The following is a 19,016-nucleotide window of genomic DNA, read 5'->3' on the forward strand; positions in this document are numbered from 1 at the left end:
CTGCATTGCAGGGGGTTGGATTCTATCTGCAAGTGTGCTTCGTTTCCCTCCCTCTACCTACTTGCCTCAGAATAATCCATCTGACCTCAAGTACCACTAAGAAACGCAAAATAAGTAATTTATGTTTTACTCAGGTGGAACCAATGATGTATACTTGGGTAATAAAGGGATCTGGAACAGGGGCATGAAACTGTTAAGGTCACACATACATAACCCACTCCTGTGTCAACAGAATAACCATCAATTTAGCAGACATTATCGTAACCCATCTAGACAATAGGTTTTTTGGACCCAAATGTTGGAACACAGACACCCAGGGATCCATCTGTAAATTGTACACCATTGATCCCATTTAGAAAAGACTCAGCTCTTCATTTGGATATAACTGCTCCACAGTCATCGATAAGGGTCGTGAACCGATAACCAAGGAACACTCAAACCCTGCATCATAGATAGCAGTATTAAAAAATCCTCCCTCCAAATGTCTTTTCAGAACCTAAGTCCTTCCTTTTTTTAACAAGTCTTTTAAGTGAGGATCTTTATTCCATGCTGAATCTGTATTGGATTTGATAGTTTTTAAAAATATCAAATTGTTTTGTTTTTATAAATATAATTGTTTTATATTTGTTTCCATTGTGGGTGTTTTTATTGTTAATTTGCTTTGATGCCTTCTACAGGAAGCAATTCATAAATGGAAATGAATGAATGAATAATAATGAACTCAGGCAGTGAGTGCCAACTGCCAACACAAAATGAGCCACCAAAACACACACGCACACACACGCACACACACGCACACACACACACACACACACAGCATGATAAAGACTGTGCATACTCAGTCACTACAGAATGGTGAATGTCGGTTGGAAAATGAAAACAGAAAACTGCAGGTAGGAGGGAGAATGGCCTGTTGGAGAAAAGCATAGCAAACTAATTGGAGCTCTGAACAGAAGCACTGTTTTTGGTTTTGTTGTTGTTCCACTTGATTACAATAGCCTCTAAGCAGTGTACGAGCAATACAATTAAAATAAAAACCAGTTACAACTATAAAATATTCCATTGAGAATAATATTGTTAGGAGCTGAGGGGGTAGGCTGTATGCCTGAGCCCCCTTCTAATTCCTGGATCTAGCATGGATTCAATTCTTGAAACAGCCAGGCTTGCTTCCTGGTGAGGTAAGGGCCCTCTGAGTATGGCCCATTAAGGTAACAAAGGAACTGGCTCTGTGCCAGACAAAAGTGGGTGGGCTCTCTCAACTCGCTGGTACCGGTAATTAGAAATATAAAAGTCATAGTTGAGAGTTGAGGTGTATGTGAGCTAGAAGGTAGAAGCAAGGCTGTAGGCAGGGCAGCTAGGAGACAGAACCATGCCTGATTTCTGCTGGAATCCAAGGCTGTGGCTATAACACCTCTTGGGCTGTTAATGCTGTGAACCTCTCCATCATAGGCTCAGGTTGTATATATGTGTAAACAAACCATATATCATTCTGAGAAAACCAAACCCTGTAGCCTCTGGAATCTCACACCACTAGGAGATTGGGGAGGCGTGCCGCAGTATAAAGTAAGATTTTTTGCAGGGCCCTCTTGTCACACCTTAATACGGGATCTAAGAACAGATTCTAATCGTTATTCCCTCTGGGTGATCCCAACATCCATGCTTCTATTGGTTAAGAAGCAAAACGGTGCTACCCCAAAAATTAATTTAGTTGTTTCTGCATACACATGACACTGTCCAGGTACAGAGACACATATAAGTTTTTTTAACTAGAAGAACAACATTTATATGTTTGTTTGCTTGTTTGTTTGTTTTTAAAGCCTAACCGCTTTAAAGTTAGAGTTTAACAACATCTAAAGGACCACAGGTTCCCTATTTCCAATTTAGCAGATTTTAAGTAGGTCCATGCTGGAAGCTTTTGCACAAGGTGTATGGTGCAGGCTCTTAGAATATCCAGGATGTACACATAAACAGTTCTTTTATTTGTCCTTTCTGCCACCAGCACAGTAATTAGCCATTCTCAGGTACATCACGTGTATTTGCCATGCCAACTTCACGTGCACGAGTTTTAACTGTCTGACGCAAATGCCTTCTTCATTTTGCAGGGCTATTTAGTTGTTGGTCTCCATGTCGTGACTTTCAACTAGTGTTGGCTAATTGGGATGTTTAGTTCAATGGCATATGTCCTTCAAGAGGCCTGAGCTGAAAGGATATTAATCCACTTCATTAGCCCTTATTGGACAGATGGTAACCACTCTCAGATCATCCGAAATCTGTGCTGAATTTAAGCTAGTGATCTAGATGTGACAGGCTGTGTATTGCATTACCCATCTGCTAGGCTATCCCACTGCTTGGCTGAACCTATGAACCAAGCACCCAGGAAACAATAAAATCTAGAATTGCTAGATGCATTGTATTACTTCTGCACGAAAGAATAATTAGTTCATCACCGATGTACTTTCCTGAGTCAGTTCCTGCTGTCTGTCCTTAACGACATCCGATGATTAGCATTTGGACTTTGAACATGGAAGGTGGTGGAATATAGCGTGGAGAATGTGTTACAGCAAGATAGCCATTATCATTTGCCAAAGGGCAACATGGCAGCTTGTGGAACAGCAGGGAATTAAAGAAAGCAAACACCATAGAAATACAATCAGTGTTTCTAACAGGTTGCTTTGTATCTGCTTAAATTTTTAGATTTACTCCTGAAAACACATTTTTTACATAGCAAGCTGCCTTATATTGAGTGAAGCTGTTAGTATACTTAGACCTGTACTGTCTACCAATCTGGATGACAGTATAACACCAAGTTTTCAAATTTTCCCTGCTCCAGAGCTGGCAGCAACTGAAACTTGACCTTCTGCATGTAAAATAGTGCTTTACCAATGACGCATGAGCCCTTTCCTTGCAGACTTTATTGCACATGTGATCTTCCTGCCAGCTTGGATACTAGCCCTGTTCCCTACAACCAAACAAGGGGATATGTGGAGTAGGTGAGTAGGATTATGGCAGCAGGACCTCTGCCCTGCCCTCCATCCAATCATGGTCATTTCTGCACAGTGTATGTACATACTCTAGAGATGCATGTAACTGCTCTTTGTGTGATCAGGGACTCTGCAATCTTGGTCCAACAATTCCACACGTACACACACATTCAGTAGCCTCTGATCATGTGTCTAAGGGCTGTTATGAAAGGAATTGTCAAACAAGATTGCTACAGACTTCTAAAAGCACTTTCAAAACAGGCAGCCCAGAAGTCTATGGAACCATTACAAAATAAACATTTTTCTTTTGAATATACTAGATGAAATCACCCTGAACACGGCAACGGTATCCTAGAAATACGTACTTCAATAACTTGCTTGGGGACTGTAACATACGCTTCCGTCAAAATCACTGCCAACCAACTGAGCCGCTGCCTCAATATGAGTTTTGGTTATTAAAAAATAAAAGAGCACTTTATTTTATCTGTAATCAAGCACTATATGCTTCAAGTTGCAGTAATTAGATTTTGACACTTGAATTGAGTTTTAGAAAGTATAAAAATGAAAAATGCCATGAAACCACTCTGTAATGGTAGGGCTTTGCATATTCTATTATTAACCAACTTACTGTGATTTAGGAGGTGCAATGAAGCAACAAGCAAATTGAAAACAGCTTGGAAGAGCAGGCTTAAAAAAGCTAGAAGGCAATAGCAACTGCGCTACAGTGACAGCCTGTGTACCACTGCCTGCAGGGCTTGCCCAAGTTTCTTCGCTTGCATGTAAGTAACAGTAGTTCCAAAATTGCTGCTATATAGAAAGAGAATTTGGAATAGATCGGGGGGGGGGGGGAAACAATGGCCATCTGGATAGACTAATATACTAACAAATTAACCCTAAAAAGGAGATGCTGTACCGGACAATGCCTTTTCATTTCAATGAAGCTAGAATTATTCCCCACCCACATATTGACTCAGCATGTTTGATGCACATGCAGGGTCTGCTGCCAAACCCTCTGTCCATAGTTCATATCAAAAATGAGGACTAGTGGGATCAAGATGTGTGACACATTCCAGATAAGTTCCTGTAATGTTAAACCCTTGTGATCCTATAGGGCAGTGGTTCCCAACAGGTGGTCCGTGGACCCCCAGGGGTCCGCGAGCTATGCCAGAGGGGTCCGCAAGATGCTATTAGAATAAAAAATATATTAAATATATTCTGTATGATAACAGAATTTTTGTTTTGGCCGCTTCCTGCATGAGCAGAGTCTAGCGCAAAACTAGAATTAGATAGAGGCATTAGTTCTGCTGTATGCCGTTAGGTGGCGCTTTACAAACACTACTGTTTTGCAAAGAGGCAGCACGCGCATTCTACTAACGCTCACCTCCCCAAGATGCTTTGCGCGTGTCGGCTTCATTTGTGCGCTACTGCGCAGGTACCCTGTCTTCTCCATTCCCCTCCCTCCTCCCTGGCGCGCGCTGCCTCTTTGCAAAACAGTAGTGTTTTTAAACAAAGCGTTGTTTTTTGCGGAAGCTACAGTTCGCGTAGTTAAAAATGGACCGTTGGTTAAAAAGTGGTTCGTTAAAACGACAAAGGCCTACAGATGAAGAGGAAGATAATGCATTTGATGTTCAAGCAAGTAAGTCAGTGACTCTCGAACCGATCTTGTCAGTGTCCCTTGAACCTAAATCGTTGGCGTCCCTTGAACCTAACCCTTCCAAGATCAGTGTTAAGCTTACTGGAAAAATTAATTAGGAATTAGGATTTAGATTTAGGATTAGGAATTAATGGGGGTCCTTGTCACAATAGTGGCTCGATGAGGGGTCCTCGAGAAAATTTTGTTGGGAACCCCTGCTATAGGGTAATGGTTTTGAAAGTTTCTGATTTGCTCAGCAGGGCAGCTGGCTCTTATGCCAGGCCAAAGGTTGATTTGGATTAAACAGAGGTATCCTTCTGCGAAGCTCTCCCATGGGTGCTGGCCAGGGATAGCTAGCAGAAGGCCCTGAAATTGGGTGTTTGGAGGTGAAGAATGGGAGCTGCAATTCGCAGGGTGGCTTAACAATCCACCCCTCTTCCCAGGGAACTCTAGGAATTGTAGCTGTGTGGGCAGAATAGAGAACTGCTAGCAACTCTCAGCATCCTCAACTAACCACAGTCCCTGGATTCTTTGTGGGAAGCCATGACGGTTCAAAGTGTTAGGATACTGCTTTAAATGTAGAGTACAGATAGATCCCTAATGGCTAGCAACTGGCATTAGATGCATACTGCCTCCAACAGTGAAGGCATCTTTTACCAGAAATGAGAGAACCTGTACGTTGTAGTTGCTACAGCTTTCAGATTGCATGGCTATCATCCCACGGTTCTATTTGAACGAAGTTGTATCCTTCTGCTTTAGGGATTGCTCCCGGCTCGGATTTCAGTCCTGCTTCCAATGCTTGAAACTAGCAACAACATCACATGCTAAGACACATATTTTACCATGCATTATTTACAAGGCAGCATATTTATGTAGGAAGATAGCCTTTGGCAATGTTTAGGGATGTTATCAAAACTCTGCAATGAGCAGGTAGGCAGGGAGATGAAAACAGGTACACACATTGTAAGACTCCTATTAGTATGGCAAGGCTCAGTGCCTAGATCTGCTCGGCATTTATGTGATTACATTCACATGAGATACCATTATATGTATCTATACTGGATGCAGGTTTGTGGGACACATACATGCACTTGCTGGGAAACATTTTTAGCCTAATAATGTCTTCTGTTTAAACTGCAATCATAAACACACGGATTAGGGAGTAGGTTCCACTGAACACAGTAGAGATGCGTTTCTGAATAAATGTGCACAGGATTGCATTGTAAGACACGTGCACCTGCTATTTTGGGATGGATAAGATGGTCAGCAGGATCCTTAATGTATGTCTGCATTCTCTTTGGTAGAAAGTACCGGTAATTAAACAGCTTTCATTCAGCAAATGTGCAAACGATGCATCTCTTAATGCAGTCCATTCACAACGCCTCAATAAATCACAGGCTAATGAACAGGAGTGCTCTGTTTGTTTTTAATTATTACATTTTAATCTCATCTTTGTCACCAGAGGCTCAAGTGTCCTGTAGCTAGGAGTGCCTTTTACCAGTTTTGTCTGGTTCGCCAGCTGCGTAGTTGAACCACTGTTTAACAGTGCCCCCAGCTCCCAGCCCCTCTAGACGGTCCAGAAGGATGTTATGGTCAATAGTATCAAAAAACGCTGAGAGATCCAGCAGAACTAGGAAACCGCTCTTACCTTTGTCCCTAGCCTGCCGGAGATCATTGACCAGTGCGACCAAGGCAATTCCAGTCCCATGATGAGGCTTGAATCCCGACTGGAAGCTCGTAGGAACAAGAAACCAAGCCTTTAGTGTCATTGGCCCAGTCCTGTGGAACACCTAGCCACTAGAGATTCAGTGAGCACCTTCTGCGCCAACTTTTAAACGCCTGCTGAAAACTTTTTGTTCAGCCAGGTCTATGCAGGCAAGAGTACATCCATCCCGCAAAATAGTCTATTGATGTTTTTAATTTCTTTTATGCTTTTAGCTTGTTCTTAACTTTTCACGATGTTATTGTTTGGTTTCATATCAACATAAACTTCTACGATATATTTTTATGATGCAGTGTTATATAAATATTCTTACAAATAAATAATAAATAACTCAGCGGTCGACGAATAGAGGAGGAGGAGGAGGAGGAGGAGGAGGAGGAGGAGGAGGAGGAGGAGGAGGAGGAGGAGGAGGAGGAGAAGAAGAAGAAGAAGAAGAAGAAGAAGAAGAAGAAGAAGAAGAAGAAGAAGAAGAAGAAGAAGAAGAAGAAGAAGAAGAAGAAGAAGAAGAAGAAGAAGAAGGAGAAGAAGGAGAAGAAGAAGAAGAAGAAGAAGAAGAAGAAGAAGAAGGAGAAGGAGAAGGAGAAGGAGAAGGAGAAGGAGAAGGAGAAGGAGAAGAAGAAGAAGAAGAAGAAAGGATCCTTTGCCCTAGTGTAGCTTTTGGGGTCAGCAGTGGGGCATATTCGCAGGGACTTGAAAATGGTTCATCCTAGGACCCAGCGCAGCGTCTCGTCCGCCGGCAGAAGCACCCGCGCGGGCTGCTTCCTCTCCGCTCCTCGCTCCGCCTCCCGCAGCCCAGCCTCGGAAGCAGCCATGAGTTTGGAAGCGATCCGCTACCGCAGGGGATCCCTGCAGATCCTCAACCAGCTCCTGCTGCCCCAGCAGAGCCTCTACGAGGAAATCGGCAGCGTCGAGGACGGCTGGAGAGCCATCCGCGCCATGAAGGTGCTACGGCGGGGAAGGGGAAACGCCTAAGGGACCCGAGCGATCTTGGGGCTCCGCGTGCTGCTCCCCGGCTGAGGTCTCGCACCTTTATCAGCTGCACAGCAGGCAGCGGTTCAACAGGAGAAGCTCTTGCCACGTGGAGGGGCAGTGATAGGGGAAAACAACTCCCTTTTGACTGCCAGCCCGCAGTTTGGGCGGTAGAGCTGCGGGACTGTTTTATCATTCGGATAAAGGAACCCCAACAAAGAGTGGCAGGCAGAGGATCCAGAAGTGAAGGCGTATGAGCAGGATATCCCCCCCCCGTGTTGTGCGGGGAGGCAAAACATTACTGGCCGAAAAGAATGGGGTTCCTCGTGTTCAGAGGTGGATTTTCTTTTAAAAAGGCAGGACACTTGGTGTCCTCCTTCGTGGCCAAAACTAAAGTTTGCATTGTAATTCCTGCTCACAGGAAGAGTTTCATCTGTTTAGCAGTCGCGCATTCAGAGTTGAGCTGATCCAGCTCCTGTTCAAAAACTAGCGTGCCAGGCAGGGTTTGTTTCTATTTATGAAGACAGTGAAGGGCGTTTTAAGCAGGCCTGAGGAGCCTTTGACCTTCCAGATGTTGCAGAACTATAATTTCTTGTTGGGGCTGATGGGAATTGTAGTTCAGCCACATCTAGAGGGCTAAAAGTTATCCATACAAACATGTGATCTCTTCTCCCCCCATGGAAGGTCTGAAGTAATGCAGTCCAGCAAGAACTGCCCCCCCCCCCAATTCTGCTGTTTGTTTAACTTGCAAATTGCTATCCAAGTTCTTTAACTTGTTTTCTCCTAAAGTTCCCATGTTTTTGTTGTTGTTTAGTCGTGTCCAACCAGAGCACGCCAGGCACTCCTGTCTTACACTGCCTCCCACAGTTTGGTCAGAGTTCCCATATGAGGCCATTAAAAATCAGTTCCCTATAACACATTCTGTGTTAGGAGTGACATAAATTTTTTTCTCACACATAGTCTACATGCCAGTTGAAATGGGTGCAGCATTGCCATGTCACGTGTGTTCAAGTGCAAAGCCATTGCACTTTGCACATGCTACAAGGATCCGCCTCCCAAGCGAAAATGCTTTCAGGTGCCTGTTCTGGGGCAGGCTGTAAGTGGCCCTGAGGTACAAATTAAAGTGAACCACAGCTCATCATTTCTTATGTGTGGTGTTCACACTCCACTTTCCTTTCCCTTAGGTGCGAGGTGCTCCAGCCATCGCCATTGTCGGCTGCCTGAGTCTGGCAGTGGAGCTGCACGCCAAAGGAAACACAGAGCAGACTGTGGGCAGCCTTGAAAAATTTGTGGCAGACTCGCTGCGCTACCTAGAGAGTGCCCGTCCTACCGCTGTCAACATGGCCCGGGCAGCTCAGGAGCTGGGCCACATTGTTTGCCAGGAGGCCAAGCGCGAAGGGAGCACTGCCGAGAGTTTGCGAGAAAGGTGAGGGCTCAACAGCTTCCCAATCTCCCCACACCTTTTTTTTTTAAGGCGAGAACACACAGGTCAATGTAACCTCTTGTCACAGCGTGATCAGCTGGGCGGAAGCCATGTTGGATAAAGACCTGAAAGACAACAGAAGCATTGGGGAGCATGGGGCACGCCACCTCCTGCAGCATGTAGGGAAGGACAAGGTGACTGTCATCACCCACTGCAACACGGGCTCACTGGCCACCGCTGGGTATGGCACTGCGCTTGGTAAGTGACAGTCCGGAAGCATCACCTAAGCTCAAGTACAAAACCTCTCAAACCACGGGGCGCCTTTCCCAGGAGTGGTGGCTCCCTCTCCCAACCCTTTCACATTTTTCTCCGGTTCCCCACTGTCCCTCCCCTGGCAGATAAAGGAAGGAGCTAGGAATCCTAGCTGCCCTTCTGAAAAAAACAAGGTTGTATATGGAGTGGCAGCTGGCACCTCCTCCCTAGTGTCAATATTTATGATGTTGCCTGGCAGGTGTCATTCGCTCCCTGCATGCCATGGGTCGTCTGGAGAAGGTCTACTGCACAGAGACGAGGCCGTACAATCAGGGAGCCCGGCTGACTGCTTACGAGCTGAAGTATGAGGAGATCCCTGCATGTCTCATTACGGACAGCATGGCGGCGGCACTCATGAAGCAGCTCGTTGGTGCAGGTGAGCGCTGGTGCGCTGCTCTCTCTCTCGTCTAGTTTGGCCCTTGGCGTTGCATTTTGGTTTAGCAAGGAAGTTTGTATACAGATATATAGTTTTGTTCTTGGAACAACTGTTGGTGGCTCAAGCGTCTCTTGAACGCAGAGGAAGAATTGGGACAATTTCGCCAATGTGGTACACAGGTTTGAGTGGGGAACCCAAGTCTGAGTATGCAGGCCCTCTCAGAGACCCGGGCCATTTCCAGCTTTTGAGGCCCTTAAGTCAGTGGCAGCTAGTGTCCTCTGGACCTGGCAGGGCTGCTACAAGGTCACAGGGGTGTGGCCAGTGAGGTCACAGGGGTGTGGCCAAGTTGTTCTGCATTTCTCCCTCCTTGTAAACATTCCATGGACACCTAAGCACTGTGGTTTTACGATTACTTAGCACTCAACTAAATTGAAAAGTGTCTTTCTTTGGTTCTGAAGCTGTGCGTGCTGTCACAGTTGCTTCTCTGCTGAGAGAAAAGTTATGTGGCATTCACCCATTCTGATTCTCTTTTTTTAATCATCTTCCTTTGCAAAGATACAGTGGACACTTAAACATTACAGTTTTATTAATACTTGGCGCTTAAAAGTGTCCTTCCTTGGTTCAGAGGGGCTCCCTGCTGTCAGTTTCTGACTCATATCACACTGAATTCCATGGGGATTGCTTTCTCTGTCACCTGTCTTCCAAGGCTAAACATGCCACAAATTATTAGCATGAGCACAGCTTCACCCATCCTGTAATGGGGAATTTCAAAAGGAATCAAGTGCAGCATGCAGGTGGGCATTTTTTTGATGTGTAAGGGGCTTGTCATCCTTTTTTCTTTTTTCTTTTACCCCAGCTGTCATCGTGGGAGCAGACAGGGTTGTTGCCAATGGAGACACTGCAAACAAAATCGGCACCTATCAGCTGTCTATTGCTGCAAAGTACCATGGGATACCCTTCTATGTGGCAGCACCCAGCACCTCATGTGACCTGACCTTGGAACATGGCGGGAAGATTGTTATTGAGGAGAGGCCAAGTGAAGAAGTGACGCACATCAATGGTGTGCGGGTTGCAGCACCAGGTACCAAAGCATGGGAAGGACGTGTGCAAAGAAATGGGTCATTCAGTGGGACATTTCAGTCTTCAGTTGCAGGGGTTTAACAGGTGGACACACTAGGCTCTGGACTCTAGTTTTCACAGTAAGCCTAAAAGAAAGTGAAGGAAAAGTGGCTCAAGTATCTCAGAATCCAGGCATGGACATCCTGTGACCTTCCTGATGTTAGACTACAACTCCCATCATCCCTTCTCTTTCCAGAGGCAAAAATGCATGGGCTCCTTTGGAAGGAAGAGTGGGATGCAAATGTAACAAATGAGTAAATCAAAATAAGCAAGCCTTTCCACCTCCCATAATGTTTTGATTTATGTATTTAGGGACTAAACATTTCTGAGCCCTTGTGACAATGTGCCTTTTTTTTTGAGGTGTCTGCCTCCTATTCGCAACACTGGGATCATGAAACATAGAAGCAGAGATTGGGGGCGTTGAGTTAGGACAACCTTTACCATTCTGTTGGACCGACTGTATTCTTTCTTCTTCCTAGGCATTAATGTTTGGAACCCAGCCTTCGATGTCACCCCTCATGAGCTGATAACCGGTGGCATTGTCACTGAATTTGGTGTCTTTGCTCCCACTGAACTTAAAGCAGGACTCACACAGGCAGCGAAGAAAGTCTGAACGTGTTGAGCTGGGCTGCTTTCTGGATTTCTGGAGAAGAGTATGACGAGGATGAATCAGCTAGAGAGATCAGTATTTGAGCTTGGTGGGATATATTTCTAAATCGGCTCTCTGACTTTGTATTTACAGATGTCGATAAATACTCGTTACCATTCTGCCAAACCAGTAGGGTCTATGCAAAGAACACGTTGCAGATTGGAAATCCAGATCAGAAGGGTTGTTCGTGTTTCCATCCAGTTACTCTACAGCACCTGTATTAAATAATACAGAGGATGGTGATCCGGCTCCTGAGCCAGTTGTGGCTCTTTAGATCCTTTGCTTCTGCCTCAGCCAAGAGAGATGTTCCTCTTTTACTGGAGCAACAAAGAAGAGTTTGAGACTTCTTTCTCATTGCACCCTTAGGGCACAACTTGCATCCTTGCATATTCTTTATCTCCTTCAAAAGAAAGCTGTGAGGTTCCTCTTTGCACAAAAGCAAAATTAATTCATGTGCGAGCTTATCTGCCAAATTGTAGCTAGCTGCTTCGGTTTTGCACTCTGTATTTTGCATATTCCCCTTTTCGCTTTGCAGTGTACCATGCTAAAATAGACTTCCTTTGACACAATGTGAAATTGTATGAATGCTTCATTCTGCTATTATTTGGCTAGATTGGTGGGCACTAGGGTATTGGGGGGGGGCACACTGTTGATCTGCTTTTCTGTACTGGACTGTGTAGTGCTTTTAAACAGACTCATTCGTTTACAATAAAAAATAAGCTGAATGTTATGTTTTAAACACATGTAAGAAGCATCGCTGAAGGCTTTGTCCTGGAAGGCAGCATATACTGGTAAATGCCAGGAGCGAAACAAAATAAATTTTGGGGTGGGGAGCCTGGTGTAGGAAGAGGCAAAAGAGTGGGGTGAAAATCTCTTTTCTTACAATACCTTCTATAGTACTGTACGTAGTAAGAATGTAAGACTTGATTTTCTGGACCAGACTAAATTTACATCAAATCCAGCACTCTTGTCTTCAAGCTTAGCCCACCAGCTGCTCCTGGCTTGCAAGCAGGGCACCAGGAGGCTTGCCACCCACCCTTGATTGGTTGTCTGCTAATTAGAGTGAAATTGTTGCGGAGTTCGTACAGGGAACATGAATTATTTGTTCAAAAGGGCTTTTCTGTTTTGTTTCCCTTGTAGGGCACACAGTTATTATTTTTTGACGTTTTGTAAGTAATACTATGCTATGTCAAAACACCATTCTTCCCTCCAAAGTTACACTAATATGAATAGGCATGCTAAGACTTCAGATGGCCTTGTTTAATCATTTCTTCATCATCTCAATTTAACAATTGTTTCCCTAAAGTCTCACTATTTAGTTCTTTGACCCAAGAAGCTGTGGTTCTTTGCACAACTGTTCTGTACCCTCCTGGTTTTGACTCAGGAAATCTGTACAATACCCCTGTTTCCTGTACTCTGATCTTGAGTACATTTGCATGGCTGAAAAGCCTCATTGATTAGCTGTTTATTGCAGAGGAGATGGCAAGCTTGAAAGAGAGTGGCTTGACTCAGGTCCTCTGGTGGATTCATTGCCAAATTCAGATTTGGCTGTAGGATTTTCTTGAGCTACTTTCAGCAGGACTTACTTTCATGTTTGATCAATACACATGATGCAGGAGAGCTGGGAAATGCCATAAAATGGAGAGTTTCTACTAAGTTCCTAAAAAGCTATCTAATAGCTGTTCCAGCTGCTAGCTCTTCTTACTCAAAAGATTTTCCATGAATTTTAGAGAAGGCTCTTCAGTAAACCTCAATTTTTATGAATATGGAGATATGAACAGCATAAATAAATTTAGAAAGTTCTTTGCTAGGATAGTGCAGTAGCTAATAATAATAATAATAATAATAAATTATTTATACCCCACTCATCTGGCTGGGTTTCCCCAGCCACTCTGGGCAGCTTCCAACAAAAGATTAAAAATACATTAAAAGATTAAAAATACATCAGTCATTAAAAGCTTCCCTAAACAGTGGTTATATATCCCATAGTGGTTATATATCAAAGCAGGCAGAACATAACAAATAAAAGACTGAATCCTTAATTCAAGGATGGAGAACCTGTGGCTGTGGCTCTGCAGAGGTTGTTGTGCTACAGCCCCATCAACTCTGATCATTGATTATGATGGCTGGGGCTAATAGAAGAAGAAGTTATTTATATCCCACCCATCAAGGCTGGGTTTCCCCATCCACTCTGGGCGGCTCCCAATCAAATATAAACACAATACAGTATTAAACATTAAACACTTCCTTAAGCAGGGCTGCCTTCAGATGTCTTTTAAAAGTAGGATAGTTGCTTATTTCCTTGACATCTGATGGGAGGGCATTCCACATGGCGGGTGCCACTACCAAGGAGGCACTCTGCCTGTTTCCCTGTAACCTCACTTCTCGCAGCGAGGGAACTGCCAGAAGGCCCTCGGCACTGGACCTCCAGGCAGAGCGATGGAGGTGGAGACGCTCCTTCACGTATACTGGGCTGAGGCTGTTTACGGCTCTAATGGTCAGCACCAACACTTTGAATTGTGTTCTGAAACGTACTGGGAGCCAATGTAGGTCTAAGCTAAGGGAACAATCCTCTGCATGAGAAGCTGGAATAAAGCACACTACTATGAGTTAAGCCAGGCATCCCCAAACTTTGTCCCTCCAGATGTTTTGGACTACAATTCCCATCTTCCCTGACCACTGGTCCTGCTAGCTAGGGATCATGGGAGTTGTAGGCCAAAACATCTGGAGGGCCGCAGTTTGGGGATGCCTGAGTTAAGCCATTGTAAAGTTACACCAGATTCAAAACCTGTGCAGAAGTGAGGCTGCTCTGTCTGAACACATCTTTAAAGCAGTGTTCTGTGTTAGGTCATGTGAGCTAGCTCAATGGTTGCTCCTTCCATGCCTGTTTTGGGAGACTTACACCACCCTTAGCTACTCCAGCATATTATACTCTGGCTGAGTTGGGATTGGCTCCAGCTGAGCCAGAGATCTGGTGCATCCTAAACTCATCCTGGTGGATCTTACCACAGTGTTGCCTCCTAAGAGTGGTCCACATCTCACCTCTGCCATGCCAGAATGCTTTATTCAAGCCACCACCTCTCCACTTTAGCACCCATTCCAACATGGGAATAATAAAGCTTTTGAAATGCAATTGTGGAAACCACTGCGATAGTGTATATAGGAAATGCTACTAACACTTAACATATGCTATGAAAATGCTGAGTCGTCTTGGCAGAAACTCAGCAATCTTGCAGCTGTTAAGACCACAGAAGCTATGCCAGAAAGAGAGGTGCAAGCTGCAGACAGAAAAGAAGATCTGCATGGATGTCAGCCCTATTTTAGGGCCAAATTAGACATGATGCATCTCACACAATTGGCAATGGATTTTTAAAATTGCAAGCATGATGGGGCTCAATTTGGGTAGAGACCCTGACATGGAGGTTGGTGGGATTTAATTATTTCAACCCCTGCTGCAGTCCTGTTGAGGTGGGTGCCTACTATCTGCACTGAGAAAAAAAGTTTCCACTGGAGCTCTGCCCTCAATGCAAATAGCAGGGATCGGACCCCAATCCAGATAAGGAGCTTGGAGGGAGCAAGGGGTTAATTCCCCCCCCAACTGTTCATGCCAGCACCATGATCTATATAAGAACCCAAGCAATTAACGTTTCCAAAAGCCATTCGTATAATCGTTAATTTCTGTGAATGTCATCGCATCTAGTTTGGCCCCGAGTCTCTTCCTATCATCTGGGCATAAACCATTCATTTAAAATGTTTAACTTGGCCAGGCAGGGCTTGATGATACATAAGGGATTTCAAATTCATAACAAAACGAAGCAGGAAAATAGAGGTCAAAGGAATCTCCGTTTATCGTACAGGGGGAAATTGCCTCCGGTAGGTTAACTTGGCTCGATTGACCATCATTTGCAGCAGCTGCAGATCTGACCTTACGCTTTAAAATTTGTTTCATCAGTTAAATGAACTGGATTTGAAGCTTTACCAGTGTGTGTTATGACTGTTACACAGCTAGTGATCAAATTTACAATAGCAGCCTGATCTGCAGAGCTAAGTTGCATTCGACTGAGTCTAATGATTTTTGTTTCACCAACTCACAGATGGGCTCTTGATGCACTGTGTCCATGAAAAGTCCTAATGTGGAAATTTGCTTTAAGGTCAGGGTAATTTAAATAGTCTGTCAAGAGAAGCTTTTAGAAAACCCAGTGTGTGACTGTAATCCACAAGATTTCTCATAAGGCATGCCTTATATTAAGCATTGATTTTGGCACCGTTCCTTCAAGGGGAAAACAGCTCTGTCAGCAGTGTGGGGTAATAGTAGGGTAATAATTTCTTTCTCCAGAAGTTGTAATGCCTATTTAATGGTCTTGCTGGAAAGGTTAAAACCAGTGATTGTTCCTTAAAAAAAAACAAATTAAAAAAACACCTGGCATTTCAACTGTATTGTGGGTCAAACAATTAGCAATCACCCAGCAATCGCAGAATATATTCATTGCACACAGTGCAGATGTTGGTATAACCACCAGAGACTTTGCCAAGACCAGGTTAACCAATAATTTACTCACTACAATGAGTGATGGCACAAGCTATGTACAGGCTATTGCTCTTGCTTTGTCGCATGCAAGGTGCCATGTGTACAGCTTCCAGTTCACACACACACACTCACACACACACTGTTGCTTGCAAATCTCAATTTTCCTTTCAACGGAAAAATAAACGCCACATGGGTTGTTTTGACTGCTGATCCACATGCAAAAATTAGCGGGAGGGGTTAGGCTTTATCATGGAGTGAGCAGATTTCCAACAAGGAGACTGTGGAAGTGACGAAGAAACCCTCTGGTGAGTTGGGGTTTTGCTTGTGGGCAACGATTCATGCCGCTTGGGGTGAGAGCTTCGATGAGTTGGAGAATGAGGGCGGAAGCTGTTAAGTTGCTCAAAAGCCGAAGATCAAGAATCTGATAGCACAGAATGGAGGCCACCCTCACGTGAGAGCTGCCCCAGGTGAGAGAGGGAGTGTAGGAGCTCTTGCTAAGGCCATTTGCTTCTGTTGGTTAAAGTCCCCCTTTTTTCCCCTCCGCATGCATTTGGTTAAATTGTTGAACAGATTCTTGGGCTGGGGTATTGTTTACGAGGGGTTGAGAAAGCTGTTGCTGTTATTGATATTGTTGTATCTTTAGTTTTAGATCTTATCATTTACGTGGAAATTGTTTCCATTTGGTTGTGTACTTTTTGATGTGTTTTATTTATTGTTTATGACTTCTGTTATGTTTGTAATTACGTAAATCTTGTCATGTTGTAAGCCGCCTTGAGCATAGTTTTAACTAGGGAAAGGCGACATACAAATAAAATGATGGTGATGATGAATTGGAAATTCTACTTTTTGTCCCTGTCCCATTTGTTTCGATTCTATTGCAGTTTTAGCTTTCTGTGTGTTTTAAATTATGACTGTAATTTTTTTAGTGATCATTTTATTGTTTTATCTTTTCTGCAAACCACTTTGAGGGTTCCCCCTCCCTGCAATCAAGCAGTATTTGAATTTAATGAAATGAATGAATGAATGAATAAAATACTCAATGAAGATCAGGTTATCAATACTTATAAATAAATAAAAACAATGAAATTCTCATCTTCGGAATTTACTGCTTGTTGATGGTCATGAAAATGATCATAGGAGCAGGTGAACTCTGACAAACGGTACTGTGTTCACATGTAAACCATGGGAACTGAGGGCATGGACAATGAATGTCCTAAACTCTTGGCAGTCTTTTTTGTGGGTAGATTTAGCTGCCATCATAAGTACACATATTACACTTACTAGGGTGTAAGTACAGGTATCATCACAGGGTTTGCGCTGGGTGTTCATCAGTATGCAGATGATACCCAGCTCTACCTCTCTTTTAAATCAGAACCAGTGAAGGCAGTGAAGAAGAGGAGGAGGAGGGAGGAGGAGTTTGGATTTGATATCCCGCTTTATCACTACCCGAAGGAGTCTCAAAGCGGCTAACATTCTCCTCTCCCTTCCTCCCCCACAACAAACACTCTGTGAGGTGAGTGAGGCTGAGAGACTTCAAAGAAGTGTGACTAGTGCAAGGTCACCCAGCAGCTCCATGTGGAGGAGCAGAGACGCGAACCTGGTTCACCAGATTACGAGACTACTGCTCTTAACCACTACACCACACTGGCTCCTGTGTGAGTGTCTTGAGGCGGTTAGAGGATGAATGGCGGCTAACAGATTGAGGTTGAATCCTGACAAGACAGAAGGACTGTTTTGGGGGGACGGGGTGGGCAGCTGTGGGAAACTCCCTGGTCCTGAATGGGGTAACTGTGCCCCTGAAGGAGCAGGTGCACAGCCTGGGAGTAATTTTGGACTCACAGCTGTCCATGGAGGCACAGGTCAATTCTGTGTCCAGGGCGCCTGTCTACCAGCTCCATCTGGTACGCAGGCTGAGACCCTATCTGCCCATAGACTGTCTCACCAGAGTGATGCATGCTCTAGTTATCTCCTGCTTGGACTACTGCAATGTGCTCTATGTGGGGCTACCTTTGAAGGTGACTCGAAAACTGCAATTAATCCAGAATGCGGCAGCTAGACTGGTGACTGGGAGTGGCCACCGGGACCATATAACACTGGTCCTGAGAGACCCCCATTGGTTCCCAGTATGTTTCCAAGCACAATTCAAAGTGTTGGTGCTGACCTTTAAAGCCCTATATCTGAAGGAGCGTCTCCTCCCCCATCATTCATGTGAGAAGTGAGGTTACAGGGAACCAGACAGAGGGTCTTCTTGGTAACGGCGCCTGCCCTGTAGAATGCCCTCCCATCAGATATCAAGGAAATAAGCAACTATCCTACTTTTAAAAGACATCTGAGGGCAGCCCTGTTTAAGGAAGTGTTTAATGTTTAATACTGTATTGTGTTTATAATATTCGATTGGGAGCCGCCCAGAGTGGATGGGGAAACCCAGCCTTGATGGGTGGGATATAAATAACTTCTTCTTCTTCTTCTTCTTCTTCTTCTTCTTCTTCTTCTTCTTCTTCTTCTTCTTCTTCTTCTTCTTCTTCTTCTTCTTCTAGCCCCAGCCATCATAATCCTTGATCAGAGTTGATGGGGCTGTAGCACAACAACCTCTGCAGAGCCACAGCCACAGGTTCGCCATCCTTGAATTAAGGATTCAGTCTTTTATTTGTTATGTTCTGCCTGCTTTGATATATGGCTCAATTGAATTGTGGACAGAATTTGCACACCCAGACTTTAACCCCAGTAGTCAATTGTATTGGTCCAAATACTTTTGCATTTATCTACCGTAGATGTGTCGTGCATTTCTGAAAAGGTTTAAAGACTCAGTGAGGGGTGTGTCTGTGCACACAGAGTAAATTTAAATGTCTGTCGCCTGCACTGTGATTATACATAAAAGTATTTCAATGTAGCTTCCTTAATTTCTGATACAGTTTGGGGCCATAAATGCCATATGCATTTGTGTTATCAAGTTAGCATTTTAGAGCTACAGGATCTGTTTCATATTATTTGCCCACACACTAAAAGTACATATATTCTGCCACTAGGTGGCATATAGACTCTGTAAACTGTTCTAAAATGAGCTCATCATCCTTTATTGGATTCACTTTTAAGTCATTCAGATTAGTTCAGTAAGTCTACTTATACTATTCATGTTTCTCGTCATTTTACTTGCTCTATAAAAGCCTTCTTTAAACATAAAAAATTGAGTTTTAATACTGTATGGGCAGAATTCAATACACTTCTTTTTAAAAGAAACTTCATCAGTGGTTACATGCACTGTTAATGGATGTATTTTATTATAGTTAAAGTAGAATTAACACT

General features: G+C 44.0%; 1 protein-coding gene and 1 long non-coding RNA gene across 2 annotated transcripts; both read left to right on the forward strand.

The window, feature by feature from the left end:
• Positions 1–789: 789 nt before the first annotated feature.
• Positions 790–3,760, forward strand: LOC148685712 (uncharacterized). Its single transcript, XR_015950280.1, has 3 exons — positions 790–893; positions 2,909–2,990; positions 3,620–3,760. It is a non-coding gene; the product is annotated as an uncharacterized LOC148685712 (long non-coding RNA).
• A 3,366-nt stretch (positions 3,761–7,126) lies between these two features.
• Positions 7,127–11,928, forward strand: MRI1 (methylthioribose-1-phosphate isomerase 1). The gene is made up of 6 exons (XM_035134042.3): positions 7,127–7,279; positions 8,491–8,732; positions 8,818–8,987; positions 9,241–9,417; positions 10,274–10,498; positions 11,016–11,928. The coding sequence occupies exons 1-6, from the start codon at positions 7,148–7,150 to the stop codon at positions 11,147–11,149; spliced, it is 1,080 nt and encodes a 359-aa protein (XP_034989933.3). The 5' UTR covers positions 7,127–7,147; the 3' UTR covers positions 11,150–11,928.
• Positions 11,929–19,016: the final 7,088 nt, after the last annotated feature.

This window comes from Zootoca vivipara, chromosome 5 (assembly GCF_965207765.1).
Source record: "Zootoca vivipara chromosome 5, rZooViv2.hap1.1, whole genome shotgun sequence".
Classification (NCBI taxonomy): Eukaryota; Metazoa; Chordata; class Lepidosauria; order Squamata; family Lacertidae; genus Zootoca; species Zootoca vivipara.